This window comes from Etheostoma cragini, chromosome 5 (genome assembly GCF_013103735.1).
Source record: "Etheostoma cragini isolate CJK2018 chromosome 5, CSU_Ecrag_1.0, whole genome shotgun sequence".
Lineage (NCBI taxonomy): Eukaryota > Metazoa > Chordata > Actinopteri > Perciformes > Percidae > Etheostoma > Etheostoma cragini.
In genome coordinates this window covers 2,580,367-2,605,108 of record NC_048411.1, presented here as the reverse complement: position 1 = coordinate 2,605,108, position 24,742 = coordinate 2,580,367, and the positions used below count along the sequence as shown (strand labels likewise).

At 41.0% G+C, this 24,742-nt stretch overlaps 1 protein-coding gene and 1 long non-coding RNA gene across 2 annotated transcripts in view; both read left to right on the top strand.

Moving 5' to 3' along the window:
• The first annotated feature begins 2,748 nt into the window (after positions 1-2,748).
• On the top strand, positions 2,749-2,954 carry LOC117945283. Its single transcript, XR_004656767.1, has 2 exons — positions 2,749-2,824; positions 2,866-2,954. It is a non-coding gene; the product is annotated as an uncharacterized LOC117945283 (long non-coding RNA).
• A 2,893-nt stretch (positions 2,955-5,847) lies between these two features.
• mamdc2a (MAM domain containing 2a) overlaps positions 5,848-24,742 on the top strand; it is a 27,988-nt gene continuing 9,093 nt past the window's right edge. The window contains exons 1-6 of the mRNA XM_034871041.1: positions 5,848-6,073; positions 6,218-6,343; positions 16,422-16,678; positions 18,976-19,060; positions 20,023-20,151; positions 22,814-23,070. Of these exons, the coding sequence (XP_034726932.1) occupies positions 6,046-6,073; positions 6,218-6,343; positions 16,422-16,678; positions 18,976-19,060; positions 20,023-20,151; positions 22,814-23,070 (882 nt within the window). The 5' untranslated portion in view covers positions 5,848-6,045. The remainder of the gene's footprint in view (positions 6,074-6,217; positions 6,344-16,421; positions 16,679-18,975; positions 19,061-20,022; positions 20,152-22,813; positions 23,071-24,742) is intronic.

The following is a 24,742-nucleotide window of genomic DNA, read 5'->3' as shown; positions in this document are numbered from 1 at the left end:
AAAAAGGCCTAGGTAACATGTATTACCTGCAGGCCTGGGTAACATGTACTTCCTGCAGGCCTAGGTAACATGTACTACCTGCAGGCCTAGGTAACATGTACTACCTGCAGGCCTGGGTAACATGTACTACCTGCAGGCCTAGGTAACATGTACTACCTGCAGGCCTGGGTAACATGTCCTACCTGCAGGCCTAGGTAACATGTACTACCTGCAGGCCTAGGTAACATGTATTACCTGCAGGCCTAGGTAACATGTACTACCTGCAGGCCTAGGTAACATGTACTACCTGCAGGCCTAGGTAACATGTATTACCTGCAGGCCTAGGTAAAATGTACTACCTGCAGGCCTAGGTAACATGTACTACCTGCAGGCCTGGGTAACATGTACTACCTGCAGGCCTAGGTAACATGTACTACCTGCAGGCCTAGGTAACATGTACTACCTGCAGGCCTAGGTAACATGTACTTCCTGCAGGCCTAGGTAAAATGTACTACCTGCAGGCCTAGGTAACATGTACTTCCTGCAGGCCTAGGTAACATGTACTACCTGCAGGCCAAGGTAACATGTACTACCTGCACCTTACGTCCTAAAACCAACTTCTGGAGACTCCACCAACTGAGGCGCATTGTATTTCTTTAACCCCACACACCAACAGATCATCACCATAACACCAGATGTTGTTCACCAACCTGGATCTACAAACAGCAGGGGGCTTGGAGCTTTCTGGTATCTCATTATAAGATCATAAGCAAAGTATTTAAATGACATGTGTTTTTGATTAATCAAATGTTTGTCTATAGTTAACTCACATTAGGAGATTTGATACTGGACCAGTGTCAGAGATTGTTGTTCCCATCAGTCACTTAGACACAATCAGTCACTTAGACACACGTTTCGGCCGCTTGTACCCTGTATGTGCCATTCAAAATGAATTAAAGTTTTGTAAGGGTAAATACATGGGAATTATTCCAAGTGGGGATAAAAAGCCTCCAAGGACCTCATGGAGGTCCTACTTTGCTCCTTGAGCTCCTTCATCTTCAATCGGCCCTCCTTCAGCTGCAGGGACACCCAGGTTATAATAATCTGGCTCAATTTTCTTTTGTCTGCACGGCAGCGGCCCCCTGCTGGCCTGGAGAGACATGACAGAACACAGATATGACTTCCTGCATCACTCCTCTCTTCAGTTCAACAATCACAGTCAGTGGTGGAGACAACGGAGAGAGTTTGTACCCTGAAGTAGAACTAAAGAACAATGTTCTCCAACAGCAGAAACACTATCAGGACGGTCGCTCGGATGATTAAAGGCCTCAGATCAGTAGATAGATAGTTAGATAGTTAGATATTTATTGATCCCATTAAAATGGGGAAATTACAGTGTTACAGCAGCAAAATCACTCACCCAGCACGGAATATAAATATAACTGAAATACTAGGATAAAACACACATACATACAATATGCCTGGAATTGTGATAGGAATAAAATAAAAGAAGAAATATTTGATTATATACAAGTTTGGAATACAAAAATGTGCAACTGCTTAAATAGTATGATAAAATGTAAATAAACCAGTTGTGCAGGTTGCAGTTTATGCAGTATTGTGGTGTCTCAGAGTCTTCCATTCAAGGGTCTAAAGACAGAGGGTGCCGGTTGCTGTACAGATTGTAAGAGGCAAATTTGGCCGTTGTGATCCTTTTGAAGAAGAAATTTAAAAATGTACTGGCATTGAAAATTAGAGCAAGAGTTAAACCTTTGGGGAAATGTGACTGTTTGCTTCCCCTTCCAACAGCCAGACTCTGGGGGACTCTTCCTTTGGCTGGAACTACAGCTGTTTTGTTTTAGTTTGTGTTTGATTGAAGAAAGTAGTTCACCACAAGTGGCCACGCTGTAAAAAATAATAAAACTGCAAAAATAACGAGATATAGAGATTGGCATGGTTTTATTTCAGTTAGCTTAATAGCTGGTCTGATTTACATCGAGATGATTTTATAGTAAGTACCCCATGCCTATCTCTGGGTATGGTGAAGTGTACGTGATGATGTGTTATTTTAATTCCAAATGCCAAGGGAACTTTATCAGGATGCATAGTATCCTGATCCATGAAATAACTGGCCTTTGACACTAAAAATGTGCCTGCCTCTATGGGAATGTAACACAGGGGTGTGAATTCTTATGCCCCGTCTATTTTAAGGAAGAACATTTGTTTATTCACAATTCATTATTCATTCACAAAGAAAATAGATGCCCTTAAAGGTTGGACTTTTCCTAATTTTCTAATAAAGGCATTAAAGTTATTTTCTAAAAAGCTGATTTTTTATTCCCAATGTCCCCCAATTATCAAACATTAAGTTACCTAAAAGTACTGGTCTTCCCATCACTACGTCTTGATTCCATGAGCACCTAGCCATGCCGGCGTTGGGATGCCATAAATCCTGAGACAAAGTTCACATTCAAATTCATAATATGCGAATACTTGGAATTGATAGTGGTGGTAAATATGAAATTGTTACACACTGGCCCTTTAATTAATTGATTAATTAAAAATCAGAGACAGCAGGGTTGTTAACAAGTGTTTTATTCACCATATTCAGACCACAATATACAACATTTACATCCATGGAGTTAGATAGTGAGTTTGTTATTCCTCCTTTGTTTCCTGGTAACTACTCAAATTGTGTGGTCCGTATTGTGAAGTGTTACCGATGAAGTTATGTGGCTTGCATGTTTGTTCGGGGTGTTAATCTTCACCGTTGCCATGATTTGATTCGATTACGATTATCCTATCAACGATCCAAATCGATTCAATATCATGATGCGTCCGATATGTTGCTACACACGGTTTTCATAGACAAATTCCAGCAATCAGATATATATGAACTCCCCTTTTTATTGCATCTGCTCTTATAAAAAGACCCTTCCTTACTATAGTGGAGTCTGAAAACCACAGACAAAAGGCTTAAACACAAAAATCAGCGGACGGAAAATCAACAAGCAACATCAGAAGGCGATAATTGATTATGGTGTGTTAAGTGCATCATTGCAGAATATTCTAGGTCACGATGCATCAATGCAATGGTTAATTTACACAACCCAAAAGTGCAACTATCCAAAGTGAAAGTATCTAAGTTCAAGCCTGTTGCAGACTCTGCCATGCAAAAACATTAGGAGTTTCCTCACATATCTCAGGTGCAGCTTCTGGTTTCCTATAGAATTACAACTTCTAGCATCTACTTATACTGTATGTCACACTCAGATGCTTGTGTGGAATTACACTGCAAGCTCATTGGTCCTCAGCATGACAAAGATCTAATTCCTGTTTAATTCATTACATTCTTCACACTTTGGTGGGACATAAACAGACCACTCTTGAGGTTGATCTCATAGGAGGACAATGCCTTTATCAAATAAAAAATGCTGGCGTGTTCCTTTGAGCCCCTGAGGATTGATGAACTCTTATTACACATGAGTTCATTCCAATCCAGTGTCTATGTATTGGGATTGCAGCAGTGCTGATAGACTGTCTTTTCACTTTCATTGTACTATTATTATCAAATCTTGCTCAGTAAGCAGAAGCAGACATGGAGTATTATGTATTGGGATGTGATGTTTTTTTAATATAACCATATCCAGATGTGTAATAAGTTTCCACAGTTGCAACGGTTGAGTTTTGAGCTAGGGGTAAATCCTGCAGGGCCCACATTTATTTCACATCAGATGCTTCATCCCCTGGGAAAAAACGCTCTCATTTTGAAACAGGAAATAGAGGAATATGTCGGGATGGAGTGGAGGGTGAGCCCACATGAACACTGCTTGGAGGCTGCTGCTCTTGTGTAGTATTGGTGGTTGTGATATTATATTTAACCTTCATGCACTATAGCAATGTGTGTCACAATAAGTAAATGTGCATGTACACTGATATTCCACTACTATTTTGAATATGACATTTTCTAAAATTGATTTAGGTCATGTGAATAGCATATTGCCTTTGGATATTCTGAGTAAGGCCGTTTCCAAATGTAGCATTTTCCGATTAAGAAGTGGGAAATGTCATGTATTATTTTGGTTTTAGAAGCATTCTTTGGACATGTATACTTTGCATTCAGAACCTGCAGAATCTAACAGAATCTGTTAGAAACCGTTTACGGGCTCTTGGCTGGTCACGGCTTACCGTCAGCCTTGTGTGTTGACGTGGTTGTTGGACACTAACCAACCAGCCGACAGTTCAAGTCAGTCCGGCTGTGGTAGAGATGCACGGCCAAAAGAAAAGAAAAGAAACACAGCTGCTTTTTAACTTTTTTAAAGACTTGGATATCAACAGGTTTTTTGGATATGACCTTTTCGAGAAGCTGGTTGAAGGAATGAAAGAAGGACGCTGTGTTCACACGCTCCAACAAGTCCTCCACCGCTGGAAAGAAGTCCTGTTTTACATGGCTGCATGTAAACGGGAAAATACTGTAAGTGAACTTTTCACTTTATTAGCCATGGAAACCCCTTAGCTGGAATAATGTATCTTTTGGAATAGGAAATATTATGTGCATGCAAACATAGTCAATGTCCGCCTCAGTTGTGTGCATTTCCTGCTTTTCTTGCCTCTTCGGCCTTCTTTTCAGCCATTTCCACTTTCTATACTTGTCCACTAGATGCCCTCAGACCTTTCGCCCATCTCCTCACCTGCTCAACTCAAAACTCATCTGTTTGCATTAACTTTCAAACGATTTGTATTGTATGTAAGGATGTATCATTTAGGCCTGAAGTATGTCCTGCAGAACCACCACAGCCCTCGGCCACCGGGGAACTCTCTGTTTCACAGGTTTACAAGGGGTGCTTTACATGCACAGGCTTTGGAATTGTTTCGGAACATCCTGTTACAAGCTCAACATCTTTTATTGGAGCACATACTGTATGTCTGATTATCTGTGCTTCCTGTGGTCCCACAGCCCACCATGCAACATGCAACAGAGTGGGTGTCATTAACTTGTTTGGACAGATTTATTCAGCCTTTGGTAACTAATTTATTACTCTGATGTGAGTTCAAACACATGTCGATGGTCTTTGAGGGGGAACTCCACGAAGGCCCTGAGCCATGTGTCCAGCACTGACTCATCAGGGGGACAGTAGTGCAGCAGAAGTAGGCGGAGAGTTGTGATGGGGAGTGTCACTTTTTTTGGTCACTTCCTAAGTTACTATTTTTATTTGAAATGTGCATGAGCCACACTACACACTGTAGAGTGTAAAAGCACTTTGAGTGGTTAAGACTAATTAAGCACCATCCAGTATGCTACGGTATGCCGTTTTATTCAATATGAAATAAATACATAAATATGCCAATGAAATACAACCTAAAATAAATAAATAAGGCAATACATATGACATAAATGTACTTTTTAAAAGTCTACACTTGTATGCATACTAGTGTAGACCAAAGGACAAAACAAGGGTTAAGAGACTCTGTGCACTTATATGCACTGGTACCTTTTATAGTAATCTCAAATGTTAATTATATCTGCTGTGTTGTTTCTGTTTGTCTTTTCTGTTTTGCCCTCTAATAATTACGGAAGAGGATTAAGGCCGCTGTGAAAAAGAAATGTATTTGAGTTCTGACTTTATTCTCAAAACTCTGACTTTAATCTCAGAATTCTGTTGTAATTCTGAGAATAAAGTCAGAATTCTGAGAATAAAGTCAGAAATCAAATACATTTTTCACCAGTGTCCCCCTCCTCTGTAAATATGTATGCCTAATGTTTATAAAACTTGTATTTGTAAAAACTTTAATAAAGCAAATACAAAAACAAAATACAAACTCAGCCAAAGCGTGTGGGATCCATCTCCCATCGTTCACTTAAAGGAGCCGACTCGTTGATGACCGACACAGCCCCACCGCCCCCGGGACATCCATTCATCCACCCACCCACACACCGGATAACAAGCGCTGCATCTCTCCTGCTGACATTACAACATGTGAGAGACTCTTCGCTGTTGGCCTGCGGTTCTTTGGGGGATTTACCGGGAGCAGATCAGGATCCAGTCTCTCTGCACCGCGGTCACGATGAGCACCGGCCGCCTCTCTCTGCACGGTAACCACACTCATTTGGAAAAGGGAAAAATGCACACAGCTGCTGCAGAATTCTCCTAACGCCGGTCCTGTTTGTTGCATCAAACCGTGAAGTGTATGAAGTGTATGAAAGCAGAAGTGCCTCCATTCCTCTCTCCCCTCGCAGTGCTGCTCCTGTGCGGACTCGTCCGGGCTCAGCAGCAGCTGCTGCCCGGGTCCTGCAACTTCGAGCTGGGCACCTGTGGCTACACATCGGACCCGGAGTACGGCAGCTGGAGCATGAATGAAGAAGGTACTGTGTCATCATGAGCTCTGCTTACTGACTGAATACTTCACTGTCACTCACCCCTAAGTTAGTCATTTTGATTTGAATTCCTTTTCCTCCATACATTTATAGACCAAGATGATACAAAATCCAGGTAATAATCAGGTTGGTCATAATGATAAATTCTCCCAGAAAGAATAAACTAGGCCTGCAAATAAATAAAAAAGAAGTCTTACTTTCCTTATTGTTCAAAATAGAGGCAGTAAATCTAATAAACAGCTGTCTAACAAGTGTCTAAAAATCACACTGAATGTTGGAAATGATTTCCTTTCAAGTGATTTGTTGTGTTTAGCAGAACATGAAAGCAGCAGAGATGCAGAACTGAGAACACTATCTCAGCAGGTAATCTCGTTATCGCGATATTTAATATTCCCATATTTGATCTAGTATCATGTAGACCCACTCCATAGCACTACTAGTGGTCTAAAACTCTGCACGGTACCTTTTGAAAGTGACTGTAAGTACTTTCAGTTTGTGTTGATTCTAGCGGTTGTGTTTACCACACCTGATGTCCTAAAGGTCTAGGAGTTAGCGTACAGGGGGGTCATGTAGTGTGTGTGCAATGAATCTTTTGCTCAAATAATCATTCATTTACAATAAGAGAATAAGTTACAGATGCATACTTAGCCTGGATGTCTCGTGAGCTAAACTGGGTGACATCACTGTCACTGTCACGAGCCGAAGCATTAAGAGACTGTAGCAACCAACATAATAATAACTTAGATTAATATAGTGCATTATATGAAACCTGTAGACATTATCACAGGGGGACAAGGGAACAGGAACTAGTCAACCAACACAAACACAGACTTAAAGCAATAAAAACGTATAACAAAACTAAATGGAAGGGGGACTTAATTTAATGTCGGCTACTGACTACAACCACATCGCCATTGTAAAGTCATTTATTGAATGATATAGACATATTACATACCTGAGGGCCAAATTCAGGGGGGTATGGATTCACAATCCCGTAATTGTCTCCATCTGTTGAAAGCCCAACCGAGATTGACTCAGTTTTGTCTGCCATCTTTCACTTTCCCCTTTAGTTGTACTTAATTTCCTTCTCTCCTGTGATGGCCCTGCCCCAGTATCAGCCTTAACTAGAACAGATAACTTAAAATAAATACATAAAAACACTATTATGCCACTATGATGAAATCTCCTGTTACCTGTTACCTGCATACTCACTTACACAGGCTTTTCCGGTGTTACAAAGAGTGTGTTACCGTAGCTCCGTCTACCTGCTGTAAATCATTCTGTGACTATGCCGGAAAAATCGGACCCGGTCAGAGGCGTTAATAAAATCTATTAAAATAAAGCTTTCTTTTCACTGTTAGTGTCGTTTGCTGTTACAGGTCATTTATGATCATCAGATGGAACATTACACAGTCTCAGAAACATTTAAAATGTACATTTTTTATTTTACAGACTCAAGGTCCAGATAAAAAGTACACACAACACATTACAAGAGGGTTACAAACCAAACACAAACATAAATACATACAGACAAACTGACTCCCAAAAATATCCCGAGAGAGACACACCTACATACAAACCTACAAGTAGCTATGCCCAATAATTAAAACAGGTACAGGTGCATGTTCCAGTGATTCCAGAGTTTTGACGAATACCTGATATCACTGATTACAGAATAAAAATTATTTGACTCGGTTAATCGGCATATGAATCTGTACGTAGGATTCCTCAGCACAGCGTGGAAGGTAGGAACATTACAGGTCACACACAGATGGCTAGCACGGGTCCATCTTGGACTCTTCATCAAAATTCTAAATGCATCATTATATGCCACCTTTATCTTGTTTATCACTTTAAAGGAGCAAAAATAACACAAAAAACACAAGACTAGAATCAAGTATGAAAAATGGCAACATTCTGTGTAGCAGATCTTTGTTCAAATGAGTGTTATTGTCTTACTCAGTAGTCATCTGGAATCTGTGACCCCCAGGATGGAGTCTCCAGAGCTAGATAACCACTTACACATGTTGTGTGTGTGTGTGTGTGTGTGTGTGTGTGTGTGTGTGTGTGTATTAGTCAAGTAATAAAACATGATCAGGGTTTTCCCCGGCATAAAACACACAGTTCCATCACATCACGGCTCCTACTGGACTCTCATGTAGTAAATACTTCATCCACCAGCTCATTGTCCCCCCCCCCCCCCCCCCCCCCCCCCCCCCCCCCCCCCCCCCCCCCCCCCCCCCCCCCCCCCCCCCCCCCCCCCCCCCCCACTCCCCCACACTCCCTATCATCGCTCACTAGTGTCGAAGTAGAGTGATTAACGTTCATTTACATCCAGTGAGAGAGGCTAAAGATGTCCTCCAGACATATGTTCAGACATGACACAGTTTTTTCCACAAAGAAGTCCCATTACCTAATTAAAATTCTTCAAACCACATCCACTCCCCTTCTCTCAGGGGAAGCTCTAGAACGGATGGCTGTATGGATTGCGTTTCATTTTAAAAGGGTTAACTACTGGATACAGGATGTCTCCTACTTCACTGAACTGTTCACTGTCAGGGTAATCTACAGTATACTGCAGTGTAGTATACAATACAATCATTCAACACTGAGAACCGGTCCATAGTGTCAGGATTAATCCCCCCTGCGATACCCTGCATCCACCCTTTAGTCAATAATACATTTGATAGTGGTTAACACGTCATTGAAACATGTAAATATGTGTCAAATATACAGCGTATATACCGTCATATCCACCTACCTCAGATGTACTGTAGTAGTACGTACCTATTTCTGTGTACTGTGTGAGCCGGAGTCTAAATCCTTGTATGTATTTACACTTACATGACCGTTAAAGCGGATTCTGGATCTGATTCTGGGTCACCGATGGATTCTGTAAACCCCAAGTCCCCCCAAACTCCACTGGATGTTTATCCCAACTTTTCTGAGTTCATTATAAGGGGTGAAAGTGCTAGATGAGTTGTTATCACGCTCATGATGTCATTAGATTTGTGTGTGTGCATGTGTGTGTGGAAAGTACTTCAAATTTGTATTCCTTAAAAACAGCCCTAAATTTATGATCCAAACAACTGTGAACCTTCAAGAAGTGGATGGGGGCCTTATTTAGCTCAGCTGCAGAGAACGAGTATTTGAAGAGGCCTTGGTCTCTCCTGTTTTGATCATATTTAAGTAAGAATCCTCTCTGTTTTCTTATCTGCTCCTGTTTGAATTTGCTGTTTGCTGTGAACGCTCCCTCCATGTGTACCTGTTGTCTTCAGTGTGATGTCCATTTCCACAGCACTAATTCATCAGTAACAGCACTCCGCTGCTCTCACTTTCTCTTTTTTCAACACGAGTGCTGTTCTCATTCAACAATTGTTTCCAATCGCTTTTATTTTGCTGCTACTGGAAAAATACCAGCTTCCCTTTTTTGAATAATAGCAGTGTAGTTATATTTAACAGTACATGCGTAGCCTTCAGTAAGACTGGTGCAATGTGGTGGCACTGACACAAACCAGAAGATACTGCAGGGTGTCTGTGTTACCACAGGCAGAGTTGCCAGGCAGGAATCAGGTGGGCTCTGGCATACACATTTTCGGGTTAAGAGACAAACGTGTAGAGTTGTAGAGCTGTTGTGTTATAGAGTTTTAGAGCTGTAGTTGTAGAGCTGTAGAGCTGTAGTGTTATAGATTTGTAGAGCTGTAGTGTTGTAGAGTTATAGAGCTGTTGTGTTATAGAGTTGTAGAGCTGTAGTGTTGTAGAGTTGTAGAGCTGTAGTGTTGTAGAGCTGTAGAGCTGCAGTGTTTTAGAGTTGTAGAGTTGTAGAGCTGTAGAGTTGTAGTGTTGTAGAGTTGTAGAGTTGTAGAGCTGTAGAGTTGTAGAGCTGTAGTGTTGTAGAGTTGCAGAGTTGTAGAGCTGTAGAGTTGTAGAACTGTAGAGCTGTAGTGTTGTAGAGCTGTAGAGTTGTAGAGTTGTAGAGTTGTAGAGCTGTAGAGTTGTAGAGCTGTAGAGCTGTAGTTTTGTAGAGCTGTAGTGTTGTAGAGTTGTAGAGCTGTAGAGTTGTAGAGCTGTAGTGTTGTAGAGCTGTAGAGTTGTAGAGCTGTAGTGTTGTAGAGCTGTAGAGCTGTAGAGCTGTAGTGTTGTAGAGTTGTAGAGCTGTAGAGTTGTAGAGCTGTAGAGTTGTAGAGCTGTAGTGTTGTAGAGCTGTAGAGCTGTAGTGTTGTAGAGCTGTAGTGTTGTAGAGTTGTAGAGTTGTAGAGCTGTAGAGTTGTAGAGCTGTAGTGTTGTAGAGTTGTAGAGTTGTAGAGTTGTAGAGTTGTAGAGCTGTAGTGTTGTAGAGCTGTAGTGTTGTAGAGTTGTAGAGCTGTAGAGCTGTAGAGCTGTAGTGTTGTAGAGCTGTAGTGTTGTAGAGCTGTAGTGTTGTAGAGTTGTAGAGTTGTAGTGTTGTAGAGTTGTAGAGTTGTAGAGCTGTAGAGTTGTAGAGCTGTAGTGTTGTAGAGTTGTAGAGTTGTAGAGCTGTAGAGTTGTAGAACTGTAGTGTTGTAGAGCTGTAGTGTTGTAGAGTTGTAGAGCTGTAGAGCTGTAGTGTTGTAGAGCAGTAGAGTTGTAGAGCTGTAGAGTTTTAGAGTTTTAGAGCTGTAGAGTTGTAGAGCTGTAGAGTTGTAGTTTTGTAGAACAATATGTTACTACCGCGTTATTCTTAAAATATTCTATAATTTGCTACGATTACATTATGACAAATCCTATACAAACCTTGTGTTTCCTTTTACATTACTGTGTTGTTAAATTAGGACAGTTGTACCATCTTTCTAATTCCGTGACTTATTGGTAAAAGAAAACTTGATTAATTATAATTTTGAAATGTTACAGTGTGAGATGTGCCGTGTTTGATCCCCTGCATCACCATACACTTGCCAAACCAGACATTGCGATGGACTCCCCATTTTGTCTTGTTTTCCACCCTCCTGCTTTTGTGTGTGTCCAGCCACAGAGCATCCTGAAGCAGCTCCCTCTGTTTTGGATAATCTGTCAGCACAGTTTATGTTCCCACTGTTAAGATAAGTGGCAGTTCAGTGTAAATACTGTGTGTGCCATCTCTCTCCCAGTCAGGCCTTCAGCTCTCAGTGTGTTTTCTTCAGTCTCTGTGACAGGGAAAACAGAGCTTCGGCACCTAGTCTATATTGACGACATTTCATTTCCGGGATTGTTCAGGTGCCTCCATACATTTGGCCGGATGTCCCTCAATTCAGCCGGATGTCCGTCCCCTCCCTCTTTCTCTGTGTTGGCGTTCTAACATCTGGTGGATTTCTGAGGACTATGGTCCTCAGATCTCTGCAGGGTAAATCCAGACAGCTAGCGAGACTATGACTACTTTTGAACATACACATGTTCCATTCCTCCAATGTGCTGTGGAGGAAGGTTTGGCTAGTCCACATCGCATTCATGGATGGCAATGCGAGCATACTACAGACAGATGCTTCAGCTGTGAGAGCTGTGCACTTAAACACTAACCAGCCTTGGAGATGGTAGCAGACTATACCCACTGTGGCAAGAAATAGGCTCATAAAAAAAAGACGAGACCACAGCGGTGTTTTCTGTTTTGTTGCCGTGGCAATGTGGGCTTGAGCTGAGGAGGGCAGCATCAAAAAAAGAAGCCAAGGCAGAGTTTGTGGTGAAAACCAGGCTAGAAATCCTCGGTGGTTATATTAAACAGTGACATCAGAGACAAAGAGTTGAAGCTCTGTTGAAACAGGAGAAACAGACAGACATGGATGGATGGAGCGATGGAGAGCTGGCCCTCAGACCACCTCCAGGTAACATGACGTGGTGCTCTTTGGTGGTCCCCTAAAACTATATCGGAAGTCTCTTTTTTTTATAGACCTTAGTGGTCCCCTAAAACTATATCTGAAGTCTCTTTTATATAGACCTTAGTGGTCCCTAATACTGTATCTGAAGTCTGTTTTACATAGACCTTAGTGGTCCCTAATACTATATCTGAAGTCTCTTTTATATAGACCTTAGTGGTCCCTAAAACTGAATCTGAAGTCTCTTTTATGTAGACCTTAGTGGTCCCTAATACTGTATCTGAAGTCTCTTTTATATAGACCTTAGTGGTCCCTAATACTGAATCTGAAGTCTCTTTTATGTAGACCTTAGTGGTCCCTAATACTGAATCTGAAGTCTCTTTTATATAGACCTTAGTGGTCCCTAATACTGTATCTGAAGTCTCTTTTATATAGACCTTAGTGGTCCACTAATACTGTATCTGAAGTCTCTTTTATGTAGACCTTAGTGGTCCCTAATACTGAATCTGAAGTCTCTTTTATGTAGACCTTAGTGGTCCCTAATACTGAATCTGAAGTCTCTTTTATGTAGACCTTAGTGGTCCCCTAATACTGTATCTGAAGTCTCTTTTATATAAACCTTAGTTCAAATGCTATAAAAGTGAATAAGACTAATTAATGAAAGTAGAGATGTGGACTTGCCAAACAGCGTTGTCTGGAATCAGTCATGTTATTTTGGGTAGTTAAGAAGAACATTGACATGAAAATGGGTCAATTTGACCCGAAGACAACATGAGGGTTAAGTAAACATAGGTTTCTTTTACAGCTATACATTGCTTGCATTGTGTGCATAATACTGCAGTTTAAGTACATATTGATTTTAAAGGTCTGCAGGCCATTAGCTCATGACATTAATTTAACACTGGCAAACATTAGACTCATGACATAACTCATGTAGCTTTCAAAAGGCTACACAATTTATAAAACCCTGCAGCTGCATGGTTTTCAGACTGTTTACTTGTGATATAAAGCACATGCGATTTTCAGTAAGGTGACTTAAACATGCAAACCAGCAGTGTGTCTTTTACGATCCTTACATCATCTTGGCTGCGGACATTGGTGTGTGTGGGATTCTTCTGTCCTATCTCCCCTGTGGCTCACTGTTTGAGCACATCACTGCACAAAGCCTTCTCCTGCTAGAAGGATTCTTGTTCAACCTCATTTCACCAAATAAGGGATCATAGATACAACTGTAAATTCCCCCTCATCCCCCACCCAACCACAGAACTGATGGCACTTAAACCAGCTCTCAATAGACACAGTTTGTAGCCACTAAACTGTCTCTCTGCTCTCTCAGACCTGGGTGCATGGGTGAAAGACTCCACTTTGACATAAAGGGGTTCCAGTCATTACTAGTGTCCTTCAGAAAATATGTCATTGTCTCTTTAGGTGATAATACGGCAATTAAATAATACACTTACCCAAGGCTGCAATGTATTTGACATTAACCTTTCTACTTTTCATCCTTGCTGCTACAGCACTGCCTCTAACACCCTCCATGTCCTCTGACTCGTCCTGTCATCTAGATCACTGCACATTGAGAATGTTAGTCCACTCCATACTTATGGATCACTGACTCTGCCGGGGGAGTTTAGAACTCAGAGACAAGAATGTCGAGCTGATTGATTGGCGCACTCAAATGTATGTTGGAGTATCAGTTTTTTGATCATGCACAAAAAAACTAAAAAATCCAAGAATGAATTACCCCGTTCAATATCACGGATAAAGTGCCACTCGGACAGCCATGCCAAAACACTTATTTATGAACTTCAATATCCAGTGGAAAATAATCACAGAATGAAATCAAAAAAAAAAAGCACAATGTGGAGTCAACTAAAAGCACAAAGCTTTTATAGCTGGAGAGCGGAGTTCATTTCTATTAACTGCTTTCTATTTCTATTTCTATATCTGATTCTTTTGGGTGAAACTGGCCCATGAAGTACAGAGGAGTTATAGATAATGGGATCATCAACAAAACAAAAGCTAAGGACACTTTCACACCTGCTTTGTGTAGTTCTGTTGACTGGATTTATTTCTCTCCCCCGGATGAAACAAGCGTACTAAAATCTGCTTGATGAAGTGTTCTCGGTACGCTTTCAATCTAAAAAGAGTTGCAATATTTTAAATCACTTTTTCTGAAGGGTTATAAACAAGCATGCTCCTTTTAGGAAATATAAGATTAAAGTGCGTGATAATCCGGGTTTTTCAGAGCAATTGTCTATCTACTTCATGAGTGTGATCTTGCTTGGTCAGCTGGAAAGAAATCCAAAAATAGCTCACTGGGAACATTTTAGAGACCTGAGAAAGAAATATGTCTCTCAAATATGCTAATCCAAATCAGACTGTTATGTAAAAGAAATATGTGAAAGTTAAGATAAGCTCTCTAAATTTTGGAAAGTTATGAAATCACTGTATTCAAACACCAGGGATACTGTGCTGCCAAATGCATACAAGTTGAATGATAAAATGATTACAGATAAGAAAAATATGCTAGATTCCCTAAACCAGCACTTTATATATTCCGAGTTGTTGTTTGAGCAAGCAACACAACAGCAGATGAGACAAACTAGTTAATTATTAAATGCACATGGGCTCTTACTGAGCGCTGATGTTAAATTGCCAACTGTCTTTTTCTGTGTCATGTTGTTTTTACTATATATTTTAATATGGAACTATGATACTGCTGTCTTGGCCAGGACTCCCTTGAAAAAGATACTTTAAATCTCAATGGAATTATTTCTTGGTAATATAAAGGTTAACCCTTATGTTCTTGGGTCAAATTAACCCGTTTTGCTACATCAATTTTCTTTTTAATTCCCAAAAATAACATGATGGAATCCACACAACGCTCTTGGCAAGTGCAAATCTCTACTTTCATTCATTTTGGGCTGTCTTATTCAATTTTATAGCATTTGAAAAAATAAATTGAATGGGTTTCGCAATAGGATTGAGTAAAAATGACATATTCCAGTCTGTGATTAACCATCAAGATACATTCTTTTAATTTTAGTCAAAATAATTCCTAATCTCACTTTTCTAACTCAAACATTATATATATTTTTTTTTAATTTTTTATAATTTAGTATAATTTGGTAATTAATAAGGGACAAAAACGTAAGAAAAAGTTAAAAACATCAATAAAAAGCATTGATAAAAGTGTTGATTTTCAATTTTGACGGGAAGACAACACAAGGCTTAATAAAAGAAAAGAAAAATCCAACTCTGGAGCGTGATCTGACCTCGTACCACACTAACCGTAGACTACGTAAATCTGAATAATGTTTCCTGTAGTGAGGTGTGCTTTGTAATCTGCAATGCGACAGAGAACAGACTGCAGTCACTCACAAATAAGCCGGCGCTGAAGTGGAGACAGACATCGGCATAGCAGAGCGAAGACTCCGGGACAATGTCCAATTATTTTAATGAAATGAGCTGGTTTGACCATGGAGACGTCCACAACACAGGACCTTCTTCCTGTATTTACTTTCTCGGTCCCGTACCAGACACATCTGACCAATAGGAGGAGTGGACATTCTTGGATGTTTCCAGGTTTGAAATGAAACTGAACCAAGGGGAAACCTCTCCAAGTTTACAAAAAACTGATTCAGACCAAAACCAACAAACTAGAGGTGTGAAAACGCTCTAGGTTCTCTTGATAAATTCAAAATATGAATATATATGATCAACTCTAGTTATCGCTCCACATGATGGAAAAAGTAGCCTCAAGGAGCCAGTTGTTCTAAACATTTAATCTGGATTAAAATGATCCGGATTTGGAAATCCCATTTTTTGCTATTCAGGATCAAGTAATCCGTTTTATTTTTATGCCGTTTTTGCAAAACAACATTGGACTGGATCTCCCTGATCCAGATACACAGTTTTCAAGATTACCAAATTCAGATTATCAGTGCTCTAAATGGGACAACATATCACAATGTGGGCTACCAGCTATGTAAAGAACAGGTTTTGAACAACACACATTGAAGGTTTGATCCAGATTAAAACTAGGATTGGATTCCGTGATCTAATCTGATTTCAGATTCTTTCTTTCCCTTTTGAACAACACATTTTCAAGATTTGATCCAATCCAAAAATCTGATCAGTTTACCTTTGAACAACTGGCCCCATAAAATAATAACGCTATAAACAAACCCACATCCAGCAGCCGGTGTAATATTCATATGAACTGCACATCAATATGACGTATCTTTGTGTTGGTGTAGGGCATTTGATAACAGTGGACTCGGCCTTCTTAAAGGAGCAGGAGCAGGAGCAGGCGGTTTTGATCAGTCCAACCCTGGAGCTGCAGGACTGGAACTGTGTTAGGCTGGTGTACCAGATCACTGGACAGGGTTCCCTGCAGCTCCACCTCAGACCCGACGGAGACAACTTTGACTACAGACTGTGGAGCGCCAACAAAGCCTCTGACAGCTGGCTCATTGCTAGTGTGGACCTGCCAAACACTACCATCCCCTACCAGGTAGGAACAGCTGGCTTCCATTCCAGAGCAGTGTTTGTAATACAGACTTTTATCATTAATGGAAAATATCTTTAGAGATTGAGGGCACCTGTCCCCTTCAGTTCAATCAGAAGGTTGGTGGTTTGATCCCTGGCCCTGCAGTCCCATGTTGAAGTGTCCTTGGGCAAGACACAGAACCCTGAGTTTCCCCTGATGCTGCCCCATTGGAGTATAAATGTGTGTGAGTGTTTATCTGATGAGCAGGTGGGACCTTGTGCGGCAGCCTCAGCTACAGCTTGTGAATGTGTGTGAATGGTTCCCGTACTATGTTAAGACTACTATGAGTAGTCGTTAAGACTAGAAAAGAACTTTATAAATAAAGTCTATTTAAAATACTCCAAGGGCTTCCTGGAGGTCACATCTTATAATTTAAAATACTGCAGATTGGTAACTAGGAAGAGACAATTTGATCACATCAAACCCGTTTCAAGATCTTGCACTGGTTTCCTCCAAGTTGTGTGTGTCTGTACACACACACACACAATTCCATACATGCATACATGTATGTATGCATGTATGTTTGTGTAAATGTATGTATGTATGTACAGTATGTATGTATGTTTGTATGTATGTTTGTATGTATGTATGTATGTATGTTAGTATGTATGTATGCATGTGTGTATGTATGTATGTGTATGTATGTATGTATGCCAATATGATGGCCTGTGGCTCGGAGGAGGGGTCGCCCCTCAATCACAAGTTTGCAGGTTTGATGCCGGGCGCCTCCGGCTTCATGTCAAAGTGTCCTTGATCACTAAATCCCAATTTGCTGCCCAGTTGCTGTGTGTATAACTGTCTACTGCTCCTAATACGTGGGACGGGTAGTTGAATTTCACTACATTGCACTGTGTGCATGGGGTTTAGTTTCTGTTAAGCAGATTGTGTTTCCTTTAGAATGGCGTGTTATATAAATAAAGTTTTACTTGCTAATCTAAATTTAAAGAAAGCTGCCCCTCCTTAAATACAGGGTGAGTTTGAGGCCAAAGCCCACAAGAACTATTAAAGAATCGATGATGTCATCTCAGCCTTCTAGCTTCCTTATTGTCAACCAGAGCACTAAACTCCTCCATGCAGTCTGCTTTGGGAACAACTTTTAAAGTTAATATATGAAAAGAATAGATAGCTTTTAAGTTAAAACTCTGTAATGGAGACTGTGAGGTTGTTTTATGTGCCCTGCTGAGTTATAAAGAGAAAACAGAACTACATCATGTTGGTATGGCTGACTGTCATCCTAAATAACTAAAGTATGGCTGCGGACCAGTGTTTATAGCAATACTGGCCAGTGTGCTCTAATGCACTGACTGGAACGGGCAGATATAAACTCATTTACAGTTTGTAATTGTCATTGTCATTCTTTAGATTTGCATTTTACATAACGAAGTGATGTTTCATGTGATATAAAATACAATCACGCCAGAGCGTTTCTTCCCCTTTCCCAGGAAAGACAAACAACATAGCCTGACCTTGCTCCAGCACTGACACAGCACTGTGGAGATAGATCTGTAAATATGAAATATAACACACTCATTCCAAAGTCTCTGCAGTGGAATCCAGTGAGTCAGAAAATTGATTTTAAAATACTTCTACTGCTTTACAAATCCACTGGACTTGGACCAAATGATATCTCTGACCTGGTTCTCCTCAAGTACCATAAAAAAAATAACCTTTCCAGTTAAATTTACAGACATTTCTGTTAATCCCAAAAAGGAAAATTCTGTTGATTTACAGTATATCCTCTGCACCTTCAAATGGACATTTTTGTTCCAAATCCCGCAAAAATCTTAAATCAAAATACCTGTGAAAAATGGACACAGAAAATTCTTTCATATTCACACAGTATATTATTCCATTATTCCACAAACTATTTTAACAGTGTTGTGCATTTGACTATGTAGTTACAAAGATTTTACATACAGTACAAAAGAAAAGAAATATGATGCACTGTAAAAGTTTAACTCCCCAACAGTGTAAAATAGTTCAAATCAGCTAGAACAGTCAAATGTTGCCTCCATACAATGCATCAGTAATAATGAAAAATTAATATTATATAGAATAGTAGCCCCTAAAACTGACATGTTCGATGCCCTGAATGCCCTACAGTAATGTCACAGTGGTGGCGGTGATGTGACATGACACGACTCAATATGATTTTAGGGTCATGTAATCTGATCAGATAATATAACTGCAACATGGCATGGAGTGACAGCCGTGTGGCGTGAAGTTTTGTTGGTATTGTAAGTCTGTTTTTCCTCCCCCAGGTTTTGTTGGAAGGTCGACCTGGACGGGACTCAGGGAACAACGTGGCCATCTTTGAAATTCACATTGTTCCTGGTTTCTGTATAGGTCAGTGGGTTATATCAACTGCAACCAGTCCTCCAATTCATACAACAATATAGTTTGTTTGTTCCTACCCTCTAATATGGCTCATATCTAAATCACAATACGCGGTCGCGCTTTTAAAAACGGTCCCAGTTTGGTCCGGTTTAGGCACCAAAACTACTTTGTTAAGTTTAGAAAAAGATAAATCAGACATTACATGTCATAACATTCACCTCCCGTTACACACCTGATGCAGAACGTGACATAGCTCTGATCGAGCTCGGCTATGCCGTAAACTGTTCAAATCTGAGCACGCACGACTCAAATCGGCACTCGCCTCACATCAGGGGGTGGCAGAGACATAGTGAGCGCTTTGTTGTTGCGGGAAATGTTCAGTTGTTACACAAACTCCCAGGCAGATCTTTGTTTTTTACCCTCACAGTTTTTCTTGTGGCAGAGATAGAGGCAGTGATGGTTCCTGTTTCCTGTATAGGACTCTCAGACCACCTCAAACCAGAGCTCAAAACACAGTCTGATCTAAGGTTACATGACTGGCCACTGCAGTGTGATGTGGGGTTGCATTTCTCCAAGAGTCAGCATTTTTGCGTATGTCCCCTGCCGCAGTCTTAATGCGCTACCCCCATTCAAAATCAAGGAAAGACCTGTGTTTTTGCCAATGTCTGATGGCAGACGCGGGCTGTCTGAACATGACCTAATACTTCATGTATGTCACCTTCCTTCCTGCTTTGCTCCCTTAATAACTACTACGACCACTAAAGGGCACTACCATTACAATATGAGTCCCAATCACTGCCTGACCGAGCAACCTATGGGAGTGTTTTCTGGGAAGAGGACAGCCTCATTAACTGAGATGTTTCAACTTTAATGTAAAGTCTGATAGGGAACTGTATAAACAGTATTTGTTCTTACATAAGCTGTAAGGTTGAGTAAGGACTAACGCTTGTCTTTGCTGTTCCTATTGCCAGAGTGTAACTTTGAGGAGCATCACCTGTGTGGCTACAGTAACAGCTGGAACCCAAACGTCAACTGGTACGTTGGAGGGAGTGTGGCCAGAGAGTCCAACCTGCTGCTAAACCACACCACCAACCAGAGAGGTACACACACACACACGGACACACACAGACACACACATGATCATTATGCTGTCCAAACACATATTTCTGCCAAAATATGGCTAAATATACAGCTTCCCTTTGTCACCAGTGTGGTTAGTTGTTTACATCTGCAGTTCCTAACTAGTTGTTATTGGGCGGTATGCTGAGGCCCCGTTGAGGCCTGACTGCTGCATCTGACAGGCCTGGCAGCCACAGTGCTGTTTTTTTCATGATATGAGGAAACATAGGAACACTTTTTATGTGTCATGACCTGGCTCAAATTTATAATAAAATGTGGAGAACACACATTTGCTCAATTACATCAAATGTATTTAAATAAAAAAAGGGAAACGTGCTATCAGTTTTTAAGTAATGTGTGTATTGTATGCATATGTGTAGGTGTAGCAATGAATGAATGAATGAATTAGGAAGAGCCACTGCCCAGGCACATCCTGTTTATGGACATGTGAGCAATCAGTTCATCCGGGTGTCAATCTTCAGTACTTTATAGCCAATCCCCAGATCCCAGCAACCAAAGGGACTTATTAGGTCTCGAGGCCTAGGAGCCATCACATGTCATATTTCATACTTTAGGCTTATACCTGCTTCATAACGGCCCACCTGCAGACTTTTGAAAGAGCTAACATGTTGAACATGTTATTACCAACTCAAAAAGTCCAGCTAGCTGTCTCAGAGTTCATACATATCACTGTTGATGTAAACATCCTCCGGACCAGACAGGGTAAAATCACCTAATCTATAATCAGATACGTTCTGTTGTCCACCTCCATGACTTGAATATTTTCCCATTTCATCCCCTAATATCACTACATACACTGTTTAATAAGTTATTTTCTGTCTACTGACTACAAGACTTACATCCCACATCATGCTCACTTTCAGGTTCAGACTTGTATCTTGGGCTAGAACATACTAATGCTTTAATGTTCAAAAACATTTTCATTTTCTTATACTTTCTGTCTGAATATACAGATTTAGTTGTGATCGGTTGAATATTAATAAGAGATTACTGTTGCCTTTAGATAAACGTTAACTTGAACCAGGCAAAATCCTAGTCCAATTCCAAATCACACAGACAATCTATGTGGATAACATAATATTTCCACGTCTACCAGTCCATCCAGCTGCATATAATGGCTCTGTAGTTTGACAGTCCGTTTACATGGATTGATGGTTCTGGAGACAGTATCTGTAATCAGGGAGTTGTGCTGGCCTGTGAAATGAACAGCTGTGTTGCTTGGTTAGGGTGAAGACGTGCAGGTTTGGACCTCGTGGCTCTCCAACTCTGCTTAATATGTTTAAACGCAACTCAACGCAGTCTGTAACGAACCTCTGTTTAATCTCCAAAACCTGATGGATGTTTGTCTGAGTCACTACCCATGAGTCAGTGAAACGATCCGTTTTTCACACACTTCCTATAAATTTGTGATGTTATGTTTTGTGCCAAGGCTTCAGAGCGCGTGCTGAGACATCCCAGAAGTTGTCCATGTAGCGCGTACCGAGGCTTGCATGGTCCAGCCATCAAGCTTTGTCCGCTTATACGGTATCGGGTCGCAGGGCAGCAGCTGTAGCATGGGACCCCAAACTTCCCTTTCCCGAGCCACATTAACCAGCTCCAAATGGGGGATCCCAAGGCGTTCCCAGGCCAGGTTGGAGATATAATCTCTCCACCTAGTCTTGGGTCTTCCCCGAGGCCTCCTCCCAGCTAGACGTCCCACCATCTAGTCCTGGGTCCTCCCCGGGGCCTCCTCCCAGCTGGACGTGCCTGGAACACCTCACTAGGGGAGACCCCTTGGAGGCACCTTTACCAGATTCCAGAACCACCTCAACTTGTATCGTTTTCGAGAAATTACGTCATTGATGACAGTCAAAGCCGCGCTGCCCATCTGTACCATGTGACTTGTTCAGGAATGATTTTGAATCTTCACCCCGGTTTTATCACACATCCATGATCAACATGAGCACATTCCACGTCCTCACTCCTGTTAAACCACTGCCACTTTCCAGTTTTAGAATGCTTACATCACCCCTCCTGCTTTTATATTATGACCAAAAGAGCACATTTTTCATAGCTGCATTCCTCTCAAGGAAATCTCTTTATCTCTTTAATCTCTACCAATTCAAAAAGGTTGGTGGTTCGATCCTCGGCCATGGAGTCCCATGTCGAAGTGTCTTTAGGCAAGACTCAACCCTGAGTTGGTGTGATTGGAGATATGTGTATGTGTATATGTGTATGTGATATATGAGTGTTTATCTGATGAGCAGGTGCCACCTTGTATGGCATCCGCAGTGTATGAATGGTGAATGTGAGCTTTGAAGAGTCATTCAGACTAAAAAGACACCATATAAATACAGTCCATTTACTGCAGGAAAATTAACACTCTAATTATATAAATGGATTAAAGGAGACAGGGACTTATGGACGTGGCCTTATTCTTTACTGGCACAAAATACAGTTAACACTGTCTCTGATCCATACTGTATATCATCTGTGATGTATCTGCCTGATTAACACTCTTTGACCAACAGGAAGTGTTGTGAAAAAGCTTCAATGCTTCATGAGGCTTCATCTCGCCATCACTACTATATATGTGACAGTGTCAGACCATAACCATGTACATTGTATTTTCCACTACTCCAGGCCACTACATGTATGTGGACTCAGTGTACGCCAAGCACTTCCAGGAAGTAGCCAAGCTGACCTCGCCCATGACCACGGCGCCCATGGCCGGCTGCCTGTCCTTCTACTACCACAGAGACCAGGAGAGGGGAAACATCTTCTCAGTGTTCACCAGAGACCAGCTGGGCCACTATGAGGAGATCTGGAGGCCAGAGGTGTACGCTACCGCCGGCTGGACTCAGGTCAGCGTGGACATCAAGGCCCCGCACCCCCTGGAGGTCAGTACCGGAGCTAGCAATCACAGTAGGCCGGCTTCATATCAATAAAAAGCAAATTAGTTTCAGGGATAGGATGTCATTAAGAACATCAATCATCTCGGTTAACTACAACAAGTGTCTCATAGTTTGAGTTAGTATTTGTGTTGTTCTCGGCTTGTGGACGACGTAGGTGTACGGGGGGATTTAAGAGTCCTTCAAGAAAATATGACATTTTTCATAAAAATAAATCTATTTCCCAATACATTGCTTTTGTCTCTATGTGGTCATTGTAGTCGGTTTGTGTCCCTTTGTGGTTTTTTCGCATCTCTTTTTTACATCATTTTGGATTGTTATTAACTCCATATGTGTGTCTAAAACATTGGAAAAGCTAGAACACATCATAAATAAATAAAAAGACCAAAGACTAAACTTGTTGAAGACTACAATCTACAGTGATTCAATATGAAGTAAAGCCCTTTAGTTGCATTCATTTAGTTTGGGTGCAGCCTAAATCGGCTCTGGTGCTGCGCCTAAACCTTCTAATGGCAGGGAAAACCCTGGACAAATTCTTATGTTGTGTGCTGAGTGGACAGACTCGACCACATGAACTCGCTCCTCTGCGGCTTTCCACTGCATTTTCAAACGTGGATTCTTCTTTGTGACTCCATGGTTTTCCCTTCCTTGTGCGGTCAGCCAGAACGCCTCCCACAGCCTGTGGAAAGAAAGCTTGTGTAACAGTACAAACTGGGTCAGTTCCCCCTGTCCAGCTGAGCCAAGACTCGTACAGAGCTTTTCCATTAAGCAGCACTCCGCTGACTAACCCATGTACCTACTCTACACTGATGTCACTGTTTGGCTTCTACAGCTGCCTTATCTATCAGTACATGTCATCCATTCATCATGTCTTATAATATCTCATTGAAAGAGCTGTAAAACAAATCCAAATTTTGAGGTACAATTAATTGTCCCAGAAATACTTACAGCATACACACAGCAACTAATGATATAGTTGTCAAATTTATTTATTCATCTACTACTTGTTTACTTAAGTGTTATAATTCCCAAGATACATCTTTTGGTTATATCACTGTCATGTGACCCAGATAATGTAATACACAAATGCAGGCCTCTTTATTATCAAGTCATGTTGTGTTTTTCTAACTGTATCCCCCTTGGCAGTTTGGAATATATAAACAATCATGCATCTTGGGTCCTTAGCTAATGTTAGCAATTACGTTATTGCAAAATGTAATAACTCTTAAAGACCTACTAACAGAGACTGTTCTCACAATAAATTGGTCTCAGACTTAGACATTGGTCAATGATGAGCAATCATGTATGACATAGACTCAGAAGTCATAAATCACTGGTTACCCATCTGCTAATGGTTACTGTGTGTGTGTGTGTGTTTGTGTGTGTGTGTCTGTGTGTGTGTATGTATGTTTGTGTGTTATGTGTATGTGTATGTGTGTGTGTGTGTGTGTGTTTGTGTGTATTTGTGTGTGTGTGTATGTGTGTTATGTGTGTGTGTGGGTGTGTGTTATGTGTTTGTGTTTGTCTGTGTGTTTGTTTGTGTGTCTGTGTGTGTATCTGTTCTGTTTGTTTGTGTGTGTGTGTGTGTGTTACGTGTATGTGTGTGTGTGTGTGTGTGTGTATATCTGTTCTGTGTGTGTGTGTGTGTGTGTGTGTGTGT